The 17,339-nt window shown below is 39.7% G+C and overlaps 1 protein-coding gene across 1 annotated transcript in view; it reads right to left on the minus strand.

The window, feature by feature from the left end:
- Positions 1-17,339, minus strand: part of PIWIL1 (piwi like RNA-mediated gene silencing 1) — a 240,637-nt gene that overhangs the window by 101,336 nt on the left and 121,962 nt on the right. The window contains exons 11-12 of the mRNA XM_075176746.1: positions 12,669-12,786; positions 1,239-1,353 (exon numbers count right to left, since the gene is read on the minus strand). Coding sequence (XP_075032847.1) covers positions 1,239-1,353; positions 12,669-12,786 — 233 coding nt within the window. The remainder of the gene's footprint in view (positions 1-1,238; positions 1,354-12,668; positions 12,787-17,339) is intronic.

The following is a 17,339-nucleotide window of genomic DNA, read 5'->3' on the forward strand; positions in this document are numbered from 1 at the left end:
GTGCTAACCACTAGCCCACTTTGCTGCTATTGGGATGTCCAAAGCTTTAATCATATGCTGTTGCGTGCACTCAAGCTTGAGGAGTCCTTACTGTACATTGACTATATGTGTACACCCAGTCCTCTCCCCGTTCCACCCATGAAATCGTAAGCTGTAGCAAGGAACCTTTGTGATCGAAAACAAATTAGATGTTGCTGATTTCACTGGTGTATGGTCTGGTTCTGAGCATGCAAACAACGATTTTATGCAAAATATGGCACTAGAAGGCATTTACATTCCTTAATTAGCGCAGCGTTAAAACTATTACCGTTATTAAGGTAGTTTCAACCCCAGTTTCTGCTCGCAGCTCAGCTGCGAGCAAAAAGCCGGCGTTAAGACTACCGTAATTAAGCGCATTATTACTGTATTAATGCGCAGGCCGTGTTACTTTTACCCGCAACGTGGCCAATTGAATTCCCCCCAATATGTCTAGTTTTAAAATGATGTGTTTGTGAAAAAAACTAAAACACACACATGAAAAAACATGATTAAAGATCACAAATCTAAGACAATAATGACAGTACTCCATAAATCTGTCCTTAAGTATATAAACAAAAGTGTTATCCTAAAAGAAATACCCTTAAATTGTGACACCTATCACATACAAGAATACAGGAAATATGAAAGGTTTATGCGAATTATGAAAAATATAGTATTATTTGTGATCTTGAGAAGATGCAATTTTAAATATATGTATTTTATACATTCAATGAAGCACATTAAATACATTTGAACAGACGTTACATTTTGAGATTCAAATTAATAAATGCATACATTTTCAAATGCATATGGTATTAATAGTATGTGATAGCTGGTCTAATTCATTGAGGAAAGTTAAGGAAGAAATTGAGAAAGTTTTCTTACTTAAGTGTTCTCGATAAAACCATGTTGCAATGCAAGGAGAGCAAATGAGATTTTTGTTTTGCACAAGTTACATTCTAGCTGTTTTTTCATTTAGTACCCAAATACTTGATTGCTTATTTGAACACTGAAATTTAAAGTTGACCTAGGAGAAAAAAATGCCAGTATTTAACTTATGTGCAAAACAAAAAAACTAATTTCCCCACCTTGCATTGTAACATGGTTTTGTCCAGGAGAACAATTAAGTGAAAAAAATTAGTACCTTCCTTGATGAATCAGGCCCTACGACATTAAGAACATCTATTCAATATGTAGTTACATTTGGATGTAGTACTTACAGCTCTATTTGCAAGCAAAATTTTCTCTGGAGGAGCAACTCTTCCAGCAAAAGATAGAAGTTTGGTGTCAAAATTAAGGCCCCAGTCCCGAAGTTCTTTCTGAACATTTTCATCTCTTAAAAAAAACAAAACAGAAAAAAGATACTGTATTATTCAGATGTGATCTCCAACTAAAACAAACAATTTACTGTTGGGGGTTAATGTATCAAGGTGCAATCTTTATTAAAGTGATTTAAGAACGCCGCTATTTGCAAGAAATAACCGGCGATTTGAGTCCCCAAATCAATTAAGTAGTGATTTTTAGTCAGATCTTTCAAATCACCGTTCAACTTTCGTGAGTCAAACTCGCCCGTGTTTAGCTGAAAATCGCCATTTTCGAACAATTACACTTTTCTGATTGGTTGCAAGTTTTACTTGCAAAACTCGCACGATTTTGACCTCACTAACATTATAAAAGCAAGGTACTTCCTCATTTGAGTTGATAGGGGTTTAAGGAGCATAAAGAGCCACTGACAGTGTAGGAGAGAGTTTAGTTTGTGTTAAGTAGTGTGGAAAATGAAGTTTGTGTATTTTTTTCAGTATTATTATGTTTAGTTGCCCTTGTTTGTCTTATTGTCTGAGTGTTGAATCTTGATTATTTATTTTTTTACAGTTTACTGTATTTGCCCTGTCCTTGGTTTGTGAGTGTATTTGTTTGTTGTTCTGTATTTCCCATATTTTTATTTGTCAGTCTATTTGTTTTATTGGTTTGTCTATCCTCTTTGTGATCGTCTGTCAGGATGGTGAGAGGCAGGAGAAGTGAAAAGGCTAGTGAGAGTAGGGAGAAGGAGAGAGTGGAGCTAAGAGGTGAGGAGGAAAAGGCTACCCTATTGTGGGCAAAACAAAGTCGGGGGCGCAATATGCACTCATGCACAATTTAGTGCCCGTGTATGAGCGCATTGGGGAGCCTTGCTAAAAAGACCACATTTGCACATAAGAAGCATCAATTATGTGACACTGGTAATGCAGTGGGCCCGATTAAGCGCACAATTGAGAACTGTATCAGTGACATAAAGCGCAGGGTGAAGGAGAAGATGGCCGAGGAGAAGCGAGCAGCTGCAAGGACTGGAGGTGGGCCTGCTCTGGTGACAAGAAGGAGTTAAAACAGCTCATCCGAATTGAGCTCCTCGAAGGAATTAATGTACGGGACACCAACAGACCTGTGTCTCAACCAAAGGCTGGTGAGTTCTGTATAATAGTGCAAAGGTTTATTCTTAATCCAGCAGCATGAAATGTTTGAGATTTCTGCATGTTGCAAACATAATGAGCATTTGTAAAAATGTTTTTTTTTCTTTTAAATATTTTTTACACAAGAAAAATATAATATCAAGCAATTCACATTTTTGAACACACAGGTTCCGCCAAAAGAAAACACCCCCAGTGCGAGGATGACTCCTTAAAAGGTAAATCCACCTATATTGAAGTGGTGGTGATTAAAATGCTACGAATCGTTTGCCTGTAATGAAATGCAACTGTAACTGCTTTTGAAGAAATAATGGTTATCAATGTTTGTTTTTGTTTTTTTTCAAAGGAACATGTCAAACCAAGAATCCAGTGGCACAATTGGAGGAACCGAGGTTATGGATGCGCCAGATGTCCAGAGTAATGTGTACATCACCCTGAAAAGTGTGCCGGACTTCACTAATGTGCCGCAGCATGCCGAGACTGCACCACCAGCCCCTCCTGAAAATGCACCACCAAGCCAAGGACAACAGTTATCTGTCCCTAACTTGGCTGAATCCATACGCTAATTTAGTGAGATGCAGGTGAATTTGGTTGCCTTCCCACAAGACTTTCTGAGAGGTATCCAAAAACAGCTTCTAAAAGGTTTTTGCTATTTGAGGAATATAGAGATCAATAAAATGTGATCATGTACCACCATGGAGAGAATTGACAATTCATTGGTGCAAATGAACAGTGGCATTAATAACCTCTGTCGTAAAATTTAAATTATATTTGTGGGCAAATAATGGCACATCTACCGGTGCCCTTCTTCAGCCCGTCATTACCCGTTCCTCCTGTGCGTAGCAGTGGGAGGATCAAGAGTGGCAGACGGCCATGCACCAGCCGAGCCAGGTCTACACAGCCCGCACAAAGGAAAATTTTTATTTTGCAGTTATGGCAAAGTGAATTTTTTGATTTAACAACACAGACTGTGTATTTTCTGTTTATTTAAATTTAATTAGGAAATATTTTTTTTCTTTATGCACACTTGTGTTGTTTACTTGGGTAATCTGGGTACACTTATTTTATTGTTTTTATCATTCAGTAATGCCAATGGTTATTGCAACATACATATACCCATAAAATAAGGTTAATGGTGTTTGGATATGATGTTCATAATGATATTGGTTATACAAGAATAGGTAATAATTAAAAACAAGATTACTGGCAATTACACAACAATTACAGTTACTTAAAAAACATTCTCAACTGTAAAAAGTATGGATCATCCTTTCTAGGACCTGCCTCCCCCTCCTCTGCATTATGAACAGTAGCTGCTGGAATGAGTTCATCTAGTTTGTAACTGTAGGTGGTAGCAGTATACTTTGGATTAGGGCCAAATTATGCAGTACACAGCACCACAACACCTTACTTGGACCAGATGCATTAAAGCACATGAATGTGGACCTCTAAATGCCAAAGGTAAGTTCTATCACACCACACAAAGGTGTCATAAACCAGGATTGACACCAATATTCAGAATTACTTACAAATAGGCAAAAATATATGAAGATGATTGCAAATAAAAAAAAACAAAAAAAACCCAACAAAAACAAACCCACGTGGCCTGCGCATCCTAAAAGGAGCCAGGTGCAGTGGATGTTATTTGCTCCCTGTCGGTGCCAACTCCAAAATCAGATGTTGCTCCAAAACACCCAACAAGAGTTTTCCTACCATTTTCAAGCACACTTAGAGTAATAGGCATTTGGGTCCCTTTTTATAGTCCTCATTAGCCTACATAGACCAATGGCTGATGTGTTTGCTAATCACAACTATAAAATGCAGTATCTTGTAGACAGACAAAAATGTACCCTATTTGCTGGCGTATAAGACTACTTTTTTGCCCTGAAAAACATGCCTCCAAGTGGGGGGGTCGTCTTATACACCGGGTCCAGTATCGCGCGGTATCAAGTGCGGCCGCGGCGGGTCATCAGCGTGGCTGCGGCGAGCATCAGCAGCGATACAGGGGTGCCAGCCTTTTCGGCGTGACCGGCCCATTCTGCTGACAGGGAGGGCAGACAGGGCAGACAGGGAGCAGGACCAATCCAATCAGGCTTTGTATACAGCCAACAGCCAACCACAGTACTGCACCATTGTACAGTACAATACAGCATAGAAAATGTCCAGCAGTCAAACCCCCATCAACCCTATCATGGCACCAGCAAAAAGAAAGAAATATGATGCAAGTTTTAAACTTAAAGTTGTAAACTTTGCCATGGAACATAATAATTGTGCTGCTGCAAGACAATATGGAGTAACAGAAAAGATGGTTCGGGACTGGAAATCAAATGAAAAAGCATTAAAGATTATGCCAAGGGGTAAGAGTGCACTCTATTTGTTATCTTCCTTCTATCATTGACTAGTGAATTACGTTTAATAAACTTGCACTGTTTTATGTTTACTGTACATGTTTGATAACATACAGCCTTGTGACAGTTTTCCTGCATGTCATAGGCATTCGAATATAAATTAACATGTTGAAATCAAATCTGATGTTCTTTTACGTTTTATTTGGTGTGTGGAAGGTGTGCGGAAGAGGGGGTAGTCTTATACGGCGAGTATATAACAAACTCTATATTTTAAGTGGAAATGTTGGGGGTCGTCTTATACGCCCATTCGTCTTATACGCCGGCAAATACGGTAGTTTAAATGGTGACTCCATCTGGAAATACTGTTATTACATATAATCTATACATAAATTTCAGCCATTAATTTATTATTAAAATATGTTGTCAGTAAGAAAATTAATATTCATATTTGCCCCTCTAAAAGAAAAAACATGCTTTATTGAAACTCCCACTGTGCCTACTGTTATATTAACATTGCCCTACAGTTTAATAGTGATATGTGTGGAAATTTCTCTATAGAAAGCAGCGTGTTGCATCTGGCGGTTTTGAATTCAAACCCGGGTGATTTTGCAAACTTGCAGCTTCATACTTTTGGCGATTTATATTGCAAGAGTAGAAAAACATTAGGACTGCGATTTGTAGCTATTTTGAGAATGGCGATTTTAAAAGACACTTCTCTGGTGATTTTACATCAAATCACCATTTATTACATCGGCAAGTTTAAACTCACCAGGGAGAAAAGCTGAAAATTCAAAATCGCACATTGACACATTTACCCCCTGGTGTGTAATACAAGGGGAAAAATAGCATACGTCCTTTTACACTTGTAAACCGCCGAAAGCCTGGAAGGTGTACAGATTCTGGGATTCTCACACTGCAGACTAAACTACAATTTGACATTATTTCCACTTGCACACAACTTGAACTGTATTATCCACGATACGTTCACAACAGGATAAAATGAACATATACATTATATGGAAAAAAGTATTTGGCCACACCTGTTAATAAAAGAATTAAAGTGTTTCAATCAGAATCGTTGTCATAGGTATATAAAATCAAGCACCTAGCCATGCCCTATATCATTACAGTCCCTGTTGGTATAATGAGCAAGCTTCTGAATACTTTTGTCCATATGGTGCATAATATAGATAGTAAGCTTGCAAGCTGGGCACTTTTACCTTTTCAATTGCTTGAAAGCTGGGCACTTTTACCTTTTCGATTGCTTGTTAATACCCAGTATTATTACTGTGTTTCTTCCCAATATGAAACCCATGTGGATTATACTGCCAATATGTAAATAATAAAATTATTAATATATTCTATTATTTATAAAGCTACTGAGATATTATACAGCATTGAATATTGAAGGAATCATGATGCAAACAAATCACTAAGCTCATGCCCAAATGAGCTTACAATCTAAGAGGGGTAAGGAACACTTGATGCATAATATAGCAGAATAACGATCACTCGCAACTGACATTTCTATGCAGCTAACATGCTTGTATCACATGTACAACATGTTTGTGCACAAATGTCTCCAATACAGGGATAACACTATTTCAAAAATGTCTATTTGCTTCCAAAAATAAGTCCAAACCGTCCAACTCCAAAAGAATGCTTTAGTGAAGGATCAGTTTCCCCAGCAGATCCAGGAAAACCTGCATGGACTGCGTCATGCAGCTACCTACCGATCACATGCAGTCCACCACTCATGGGGTCTTTCTTGAAAAATCAAAAATCTACAATTGCAGCATATAAAATTCTAAAAGGTTTCGGCTTATCTACAATAAGGGTAATTTTCAACAATAAAAAAAAAAGAGAATTTTTTTTTTTACACAGCGTAAAATCCATTTCTTTAAATTCATTGCGGGATACTGTGACAATTGGAGCTAATGCATTTTAAATCGTAAACTGTTAAAGGAGAGCTCCAGCCCTACTATGCTCCTCCTATGAGAGATATCTTCAGTTTTATAACAAGAACAGCAGAGAGAGCTTAACTAGCATACCTAGATCATAAACAACAGTCAGAGCAAGGCAGGGAGCGCGGTGTCCCCTAGTGGACATAAAAATCCTCTTTTCTCTTTCCTGCCATTGGGGGACATAGTGACAATGGGGGGATACCAAAGCTGCCCCTAAGGGTGGGATTGCAATAAAACAACTGCGCATAAGACCATGGCCCCAAAGCTTACATTCTGGGATGCAAAACCTTGCAACTGACAAAATCCGAAAAAGAAATGGAGAGACAACAGTTTTGGCTAAACCTACCAGACACACCTCCCAATAAGCACCAACTGTCCTGGGTAAATGAGCTTTCATCAAACCTCAACAGGTCCAGCACCTCAAAAGTAAGCTGAACAGTGATGTTAACTAACAACAAGAGAGTGTGCATATGTAGGCCACCCATTCTTGTGTACACCATTTTTACAAAAACGCATTTTAAGACCAATATGCGTTCTTTATTGAATCAGGTCTGAAATGTCTATCAAGTGGATATGGTTAATCGGGTGCTTTGAATGTGCTGCACATAACTGAATTGCACTGCAGCTCACAGATGATTCAAGAAAGAAAATTAAACCTGATAGTTGTGCCCATACTAACGGGCACAGGTTTCAGCCTGCGCTGAATATACCCATTACACCCCAGCAGCTGGGTTGAGATTTTTAGTGTTATTTGATTACTGTATTGTACTGTTATACCACACACTGTCTTGTTGTTTGCCCTCTAAACGGTGCTGCAGACCTCATATGGCTCATTATAAACGTTTAAAAAAAAAAAAAAAAAATCTTTATTATTTTTGAGGATAGATCGCCATTAATTTTCCAATATGATCGGAAGTAAAAAAATTAGGTCATCATACATCAACCTTACATATTACATCTAAGATCATTTTGAGGCTATAAAGCATTTTTTTCTTTTTTTATGAAGGACGAGTTTATAATTGGCTAGAAGTTATTGAAATATATGTGCACACAATCTTCTACCTAGTAGGCTGCCATCCTCACCTGGACTATTGTCATACTGTCAGCTGAAGTTTTATGTATATTATACCATAGAAAAGACAATTATGGTACTTGCGTCAAATCTCTGTCTCTGGATCCATCTGGGGAACCTGCTACCATGGGTATGCTTTAGGGTTGGCACTTAAATAGTTAACTAAATGAACTGCTGCTGAATCCTCTCCTCTGCAACCCCTGCTAGCTTCAGTATAATACAAAAACCCCAAGGAAGGGAGCAAAACAAACATCCAGCAAAAGAGCAAAAGAGAAGGAACACAGTGTCCCCGAGATGGATCCAGAGAAAGATTTGATGTAATTACTAAAAATTCTTCTTTTCTCAGCCATCCAATCTGGGGGATACTGCCACCATGGAGACTTTTAAAAGTAGACTCCAAGGAAGGGTATGCTCGGAAACACCTGCGCCCAAAACATAGCTGCAAAGGGTAGTATACAAGGAAGCAAAAATATTGCAATGATAAAATCTGGTTAAGGTGTGAACTGAGGACCAGGTAGCAGCTCTGCACAGTTGATCGGCCGAAGCACAGCGACGAGCAGCCCAAGAAGCCCCCACCGAATGTGTAAAGTGAGCAATGAATTTCTCCGCTATTGGTCTACTAGAACTCACATAGGTCGGTCTAATCGTCGACTGGTAGGAAAGATACTCACAATTTTATATATATATATATATATATATATATATATATATATATATATATATATATATATACACGCCATATTCTGTGGTAAATGAATGCCGAGGTTGGCTTCCTGGCTTTCATCAAGGACTGCACCATGCTGTTAAAGGTAGACAAACTAAATCTGGATAATGAAATGGTCCTTAACTCAAAAGTTCTGTTTCGAGAGGAAGAGGCCAATCCGGTCCCTCTGAAAGCAGAAGAATGTTGGTGTTCTAAACCCTCCTGGGCCAATTTGGTGCCACCAGAATTACTGGGTGGCCTCCTAGTGAAACCCGCCGAAGTACACGCTGAATCATGAGAATTGGAGGAAACATATACCAGACGAAACTGACAATTCATGGCCATTACATCCACTGCTGTCGCCAAAGGATCCCTTGAGCTTGCGTAGAACTTGGGTACACAGTGATTGTGACGGGAGGCTATTAGATCTATGCCTGGAAGGCCCCACCTCTCAACTAGGTCTTGGAATATCTGGGGATGCAAGGACCATTCTCCTGGGAGGATCGGATGTCTGCTAAGATAATCCGCCTCCCAGTTTTCTGATCCGGAAACAAACACAGAAGGTATCGTCGGAACAAATATTTCTGCCCAAATCAAGATCTCGCTCGCCACTACCATCGCACCTGCGCTTCTTGTACCGTCCTGTCAGTTTATATATGCTACTGCCGTGGCATTGTCTGACAATGCGAGTCAGCTTTTCTTTGAGCAAGCTTTGCCACCCATGAAGAGCCAGAAGGATCGCCTTTAGCTCGAGTATGTTTATTGGAAAGCATGCTTGTCTGGGTGACCATAGGCCCTGAACCTGGTCCCGTAGGATCGCCGAGCTTGGAGCTTGTAAATTGGTATTACGGGCTAGTCTAGACACAGGAGTATCCACCTTGGGAATCTGTCCCCAGCACAACACATCCTGTTCCTGCAACAGATAAAAGATTAAGACACTTGCGAGGAAAGGAAAATTTTCTGTCTGGAGTCTTTCAGGCGGACTCGTCGATCTCTGATGGTTCAGAAAACACACGGTCTTTGGCTTCTTCCATTAAAAAAGACTGTGAAATGAACCTCCTTGTTCCTCTGGTTCAGAAGAGGAGGGAAAACACACGGGTCTTTGGGTTCTTTTGTTTTAAAAAGACCCTGAATTGAACCTCCTTGTTCCTCTGGTTCCACAAAAAACAAGAACTGGCGCACCGATAGTACTAGGTCTCGAACACCTTGGTTTCTGGTACTGTTATCCCACTGTATAAAGTCAGAATCATCTAGGAGTTTCCCGTCTTCCTCATAGGATCCTTTAGAGGCAGAGGTCGAAAACAATGTATGTGATATTCCAGCTCTTTTGGCTCTGGGAGGTAGAAACTCAGGGGAATTTAAAAAACTATTTAAATGGTCCAGTCTTCTTTCCAAAGAGGAAGAATAAGCTGGTTCCCCTTGATTAGCCTGAGGAGACAGCGTAACAGCCTGGAATGGCACCCCCCATAGGCCTCTGTAACGGGAGTAACTACCCCTTCAACAGACGTAGACGGAGTGGCACCTGCTGTGGAGTGAACAGGTGCTGCCTGTGCTTCCACTTGACAGGTAATAAGTTTAATAAGTTGAGTGAGTATTGAGACAGATTGAGCCAGTGAAGACACCCATGCCGGCTCCTCTGCCGACATCGAGGATGGCCCTTGCATCTGGCCTTTCCAGGCTCTGGCCTCACATTGTGCGTAGAGCGCCTCCTGGTCTGTCTATCCCACCTGCAGTTTAGCAGGGTATTAGGAACAGGTATACAATTTAACCTTAGCAGATTTTCCCTTTTCTGACATGTTAACAATAACAGACAAATTAATAAACTAACTGTAGCACTCACTTCACACTCACACAGGGCAGAAGGACAATACAATTATCAAAAGCTCAGAGTATCTGTAGTCTGACCTAGTCAGGCACTGCTGCACTGGACCTGGTCCCCCGACCGGAGATCCAAATCCCCCCTCCGCCTAAACGGGAAACTTGGTATTTCCTAACATGTCCTCATCAAACTCCGAACTCTGAGCTCTCTGCCTGTTGGCAGCGCTGGTCTTGGAGAATTATTTAGTGATAGAGTTGCAGCTAGCAGCTACTATCACTCTAATAACAAGCCTATCAGCTTGTCTATTGTGAATAGTGGAGATCTTCATCTGTATCTCAACGGACCACTAACTAACAGATAATAGTGCTGCCTGCAGATGGCGGGTGCTATCCCACTAGGCCAACTTGAGTATTGAAAAAAAGTGCCTCTTCACTTCAGTGTAACTAAACAGCAAGGTTCACAAATTTAGCTATGTCGTCTAGGGGAATGCTGAGAAACTGATCGGGCTCCCTACAGGGAAGTATCAGTACAATGCTGGATAACACTGAAACATTCCTACCATTTAGGACCAGTACAAAAAAAAAAATGTTTTTTTTAAAATCAGAGGTTAACAATATTGTGGTACAACAAGTGACAACATCTATTGATAGCTCATGACTGTTTTTACATGCTAGTACTTGTAGAACGATAAATGCCAGCATAAACATTGGTTTAATTGCAAAATTGCACTTGTAGTGCCACAATAGTCTCCAAAAAAAAAGTGGCCCTTAATAAAATAAAAAATGTTCAATAAATATAAAAAAAATAATTCTCTCTCGGTTTGGTTTTACTGAAAAGAAGCATGTAATAAGGTTTTAAGGGGAATAAAATCCCATGGCAGGAACAGACGGCTACTGAGGTGTATATTTTGTAATGTTACATACGTTAGCTTCAGTAAACGCAGCGTGTAAATAACAGGCGAGTCAATCAGAAGTCTCTTACACGACTGAGCCCATCACCGATAACCACTCTGTGATTGGTTAAACGCAGCTGGGATTTTCATTTTGATACAATTAAAAATAGTAGAACATATACTGTACAATACCCTTACCCCTTTACACACAACTCACCCCTCTTACTTACCTCTTACACCTTTCAATTCACATCATACCCCTTCTGTAATCGCATCTTTCTTCACTTTAATCTTTTACAGTGTATTTCAAAAATCCCTTTCCTTCCTTTTCCCACCCTGATCATTTGCCAAGCATTAAAAAATCCTTGTCAATTAATAATAATCAAATCTCTTCAATTGTCAACATTAACCCCAATTCTCATAAACACCAAATTCTCAGTCATTACTCCTTCTTCTTGTATCACCATTAACCATAATCCTGTCATAGACCCCTGCATAACCATTAACTCCATTCTGCAGCATTAATTCACCTCCCCAATTAAACTAACATAGTATCATCAACTCCCACCATCACAAACCTCATCCACTATTATTAGCCTGTCCATCATTAACTCCTCCTCGTATGAGCTGTTCCTCAATATTTACTCAAATAGGAACGGATCATACTTTTTCTCTGAGCAAGTCTTCGCAGAGCATGTTATGTCAGAGAGGAGATAATTTTCTTTATATCAATTTCCTTTTTATCAATTTAAATTTAGCACTGCAATATGCCGAACTGAGAATATGGCATTTCGGGGCGTAATGTGGATGCCAGTGTTGGACGTTGAGCACAGAGAGATCTTTACAGAGTTCTCCGTTGCCTCCTAGACCAAGCCTTCTCCAGAGTGCAGCATTATAATGTTCGCCAGAGAAGGACAGATGTTCTACTTCACGCAGGGAACATTATATGCCATGGACCAAGTTTTAGGCACCTTTTCGACCTGGGGCCTGATTCATTAAGGAACTTAGGCAAGAATTTGAGCAAGTTTTCTAACTTAAGATTTCTGGACAAAACCATGTTGGCAAAGCATTATTTTGCATAAAAGTTAAATACTGGCTGTTTTTTCATGTAGCACACAAATATCAACTTTATGAAAAAACTATTTAACTTATGAGCAAATTAAACTAAATTTAAACCCCTTGCATTGTAAATGGTTTTATCCAGGAGACTACTCACTCATTTTTTTACTTAACTTTCCTTAAAGAATCAGGCCCATCCTTATTAATGACTTAATTCAATCAAAAAGGTATGATAATGAGTCAAAAAAAAAAAGAGACACAACATGTGATTTCTGACAGTGCATTTCATATTGCAATTAAAAGGAACAGAAAACACTTTAGAAGGCAAATTACAGAAAATATTACCCACTTGTGAATATAGTCCAAAAATCTTCCCACTTGTTTTTCTCTTTGTTCTGGTGCTAGCCTAGTGTGAATCGCTAGGTCTTTCATTACATTGAAATCACTTCGCATTCTGTCAGTTAAACCTTTCAGAACAGGAAAAGAGACAAAGTAAATGAGTATCAAAATCAACGAGAAATTTAGGCAAGTAATAGAAACAGCAATTTGCCAATTAGGAATCTAACAGGTCGATCAAAAATGCTAAAGGGTCATTTCACATCAAATCATCAAAGGGTTTCAAACGGACCATTTTGGATTGTAATGGAATGTGGTATAATAAATGCTGCTATGGTTGTAAAGAAAACCAACAAAGCTCAGGCTGATATGCACACAGATTTTGAAGTTAAATGCCGCTAAAGCTGAAATTTTAAACAAAAAAATTGTTTTCAACTTTTTTCAAATTCCATTTGTAGCTCACCTAATTGAGCAAGAGTTTGGTAAGGTCTCATTTTAAACCTCTTCTATTTGTATTCATATGGTATATAATACAGAATGTTTCAATAAAAATTACAAATTTTCAAAAATCAAAATTTTGATTTAGTTAAAAAGTCAATTTTATGAAACAAATCTCAACAATTGTTCATACTGTAGTTGATGAATCCCCAAAGTTTTATTTTGGATCATGGTGAGATCATCTGATACAAGAGCTTTCACTTTGGACTCTTTATTAAAATAATGAAAATTAGATCTAGGCCTGTTCATTAATTATAATTTATCTTCTTAAACAACTGATGTACATTACACTGTTCTCCCCAGCACCTATTTCCCGGGTGCTCCACGCAGCTGTTTTTACTTGCCACCCAGCTCTTGGAGCCCAAGTCCTATTACAATACAATAAACCATTGTTTCACCTATTATAACAGGCACTATGTGGGCACTAAAGCCAGCAGTGTGAGTAAGACCACTGACCACCAGGTATATGCACGAACATTCAACATTTTTCATTATAAGTGCAGAGTATTACACAGCCCCACCAGTCTGTTTCTTAATGCCACCCGGCTGGTTCTACATGCCACCTGGCTTGCTTCTTAATGCCACTCGGCTGGAAAAAATTTCTGGGGAGAACACTGTATTATGTACAATGACACAGTATGTTAATAATGAAATATTTAACACATTTGATATAATTTTATGTCTTTCGCATATTTTAAGAAAGCTTGTGTCAGGTTAGCTCACAAAGTAATTGAGTGAGATCCTGCTGTCCAATGAGTATTGACTAAAACTTCCCTGGAGGCGTGGAGTCTAACAAACTGGGAGGTATTCACCAAAGGTTTCCCGCAAGGGAATATGGGCTTCTGCGGCTCCCAGCTTGCAGGTCGCGGCCCTCCAGGAAAAGTTCCCACTGTGACAGCTGAGAACAACTTACTGGGCAAAGGAATGATCCAATTCGAACATCAAAGATGGTAACAAAGATTACCGTTTTATTATAAAATATTAATACAAGAGTCCAATGCACACTTGAATGTTTTGCAAGAGATGATTACAAAAGGCATGCAGGAATAGTGACTTTCAGCAACATTCATTAATACAAGCTGTATATTCAGTAATCAGATTCTTCAATAGTAGAAATCTTGAAGCATAAGAATCAACATAGTCCAAACCTATTCGGCCACGATAGGCACAGCTTGATACAAATTGTGAAACGGGGAACAATAATCAAACATGCAGGCCAAATAGATAATAGATGTGACTCATCATGTTACCGCAAGCCGTTAGATAGGTATGCAGAATTCAAACAGTCCAGCGTGCAATAATAGTGAACACACGGTAGCAATAACTAAACGTATACCACGGATACTGGCACAAATAATAGGGTCAGCAATGTAGATCAAACAAGTAGCAGATGAAGTTCATAACATTTGCCACGAGCAATAGAACAGGCATGCAGAAAGTTGGAGAAGTCCAGCAAACAGTAGCAACGGCTACACAGCAGCGATGAACACAGCAGCTTACCACGGATTGTAGAACAGGTAACAGCTGTAGATCATAGCGTTACCACGAGCAGTGGAGGAAGTATGCAGCAATCCAGAAAACCAGCAAACAACAGCGATGACCACACCGCAGCGAAGAACACAGCAGCTTTACCACGGATTGTGGAACAGGTAACAAGTGTAGATCATAGCGTTTACCACGAGCATTGGAACAGGCGTACAGACAGAGACATCAGAATAACGGATGTGACTTGAAGAACCAGCAATGCAAGAAAGAAAGAAAGGGCCTAATAAAAGGAGACTGACCAATAGTAACAATGACTAGCATACAGGTGTAATGGTCACAGGTGTAGATCAAGGCCCATAATCACACCAGCAACAGAAATTAAAGAGACAGTCAGTGTTTAGAGGCACGGTAAGAGGTACCAGGGGAGTGGAAAGTGACAGGACCTCCCCCCCCTTTAAAGGTGGTCACCGAACATCTAGGACCAGGCTTCCTAGGAAATTTGGCATGACATTTCTTCAATAAAATAGGTGCATTGACATCAGAGGCTCATACCCAAGATCTCTCCTCGGGACCAAAACATTTCCAATCCACTAGATATTTCAAAAACCCCTCTGGAGTATTTAGAATCTAATAACTGTTTAATATCAAAATATTCATTTTGCTGAATCTCAGGATGAGCATGAGTGGTAATAGGAGAAGAAAATTGATTTATGACCACGGGCTTTAGCAGAGAAATATGAAAGGTATAAGTGATCCGAAGGGCTGAAGGAAGTTGTAGTTTAAAGCACACTGGAGAAATAACTCGAGACATCCTATAAGGGCCAATATAGCAAGGAGCAAACTACATACAAGGTACCCTAAGACGAATATTCTTTTTCGATAGCCAGACCATATCACCAACTCTCAAAGAAGGCAGAGCTCTGTGTTTCTTGTCTGCAAAAAATTTATACCGAGAGGACGATTTCTTCAAACCTGAGTAGATGGCAAAGACGAAAATTCAGGAATTCGAGGATTTATGCCATAAACAATGGAAAAAGGAGTTGCAGAGGTTGATTCATGAAAAGCATTGTTATGCACAAATTCAGCCCATGGTAACATGTCAACCCAATTTTCTTGGTTGGTAGATCAAAACATCCCAAAAAAAAAGTCTCTAGATCCTGGTTAACGCTCTCTGTTTAGTATGGAGGTGGGTTGGGGCCTGCGCTTCCTTTGGGTATGTGGAGGTGATAGGCTGCCTCGAGAGGATTGAGGGGTAGACTTCCACCCTCTAAATAACGTAATGGGATATACTGGAGATTCCCGTGGCGCCAAAAATAACAAATAAAGTATAGGTGTAGCAAAACCACTTTATTAGTACAAGTGGGTTAGAAGGTCCAGTACCACAAATAGCAAACAGTGTTATAAATATAAAAGCAATCGGGTACTGCTATTCAGCTGGATGGCGACAGTAATCCTATATCAATGATATAACAGATAGGTACATAAATGAACTCTGATAATAAAAGAGTTCAATCGCCACAGAATTTCCCTGAAGACAAAATGTACAACGATGGTTGCAAAGTGCATGTAAGTGCTCAGTGGCAAAATAACAGATTGTAGTTCAGTATGCAAAGTAGACAGGGTGCAAATACATACCTGTTGACTGGCATAGATCAGACGTTAATGCTGGTGCCAATAGATATAGATCAATATGTGGTCTCTAATAGTAAAGAGTTCAATCATCACATATGATACAAATACAAAGTATTTTGGACATCAATCTGTATAAAGATATGAGGTCCCAATAAGGAGTTGGTGTTCAGTTTATTGGACCGGTAAGTATTCTTCCATATGGGCCTCGTGACTATGCACAATATAGTCCCTGGTAGGTACAGATATTGCTGTGACCGACGAACCTTCCCAAACTGTAGTTGAATGTAAAGTATGAATGATCCTATGTTGAAGTACTGTACAGACAATAGTGTCAGTGTGATAGTGAGGCAATCTTGCATCTGTTTTAAAAAATCACTGAGTGTGATAACCATAGGTACATCCTGCATAGACTGACCCAAATGTTAATAGCGAGGACATGATGTACTGCAGTGATGCAGTTATCGATAGACTCCAAATGGAATAGTTTTCCAATTCCAATGGATGCCGGATGAGAGGGGACTTACCCGATCCCGGGTGAAGTGGTGGACTCTCTCCTATCTTGAATGTCCCGCGGTGATGAGATACTCCCGGTGAGGCGATAGTGTGTCGGCGGAAGTGATGTCAAGCCGCGGCCGCAGCTGGGTGAACTTCCAATGTCGATCCGCGCATGTGGCTAATTGAAGAGAATGTAATCTCCGCTCTGATGTGACAGCATGTGAAGTCAAAGGTATGACTGTGCTGGTACCCTACGCGTTTCGCCAATGATGGCTTCCTCAGGGATAGTTAGATCGCCTATGAGGAAGTATCCCTATATAGCAGTCAGTGGGCGTGTATGTCAAACATGATTGGTCCCATAACGGTGGGCTGGAATCTATCCACCAATCATAGCCAAGGATAGTTAAAACTGTTGTTGTGCCATGTGTGTTTGTATAAGGCACTTGAATTGAAAGGTGTGTTAGCGATGATGTTCAATGCAGGATAATGATACAGATATCTGAGTGAAGCAAAAAAATAAAAATTAAAGGAATTTGGACAACTCAAAGTCAATATTGAGACCATGCGGTTTGAG

Source organism: Mixophyes fleayi, chromosome 1, assembly GCF_038048845.1.
Source record: "Mixophyes fleayi isolate aMixFle1 chromosome 1, aMixFle1.hap1, whole genome shotgun sequence".
Taxonomy (NCBI): Eukaryota; Metazoa; Chordata; class Amphibia; order Anura; family Limnodynastidae; genus Mixophyes; species Mixophyes fleayi.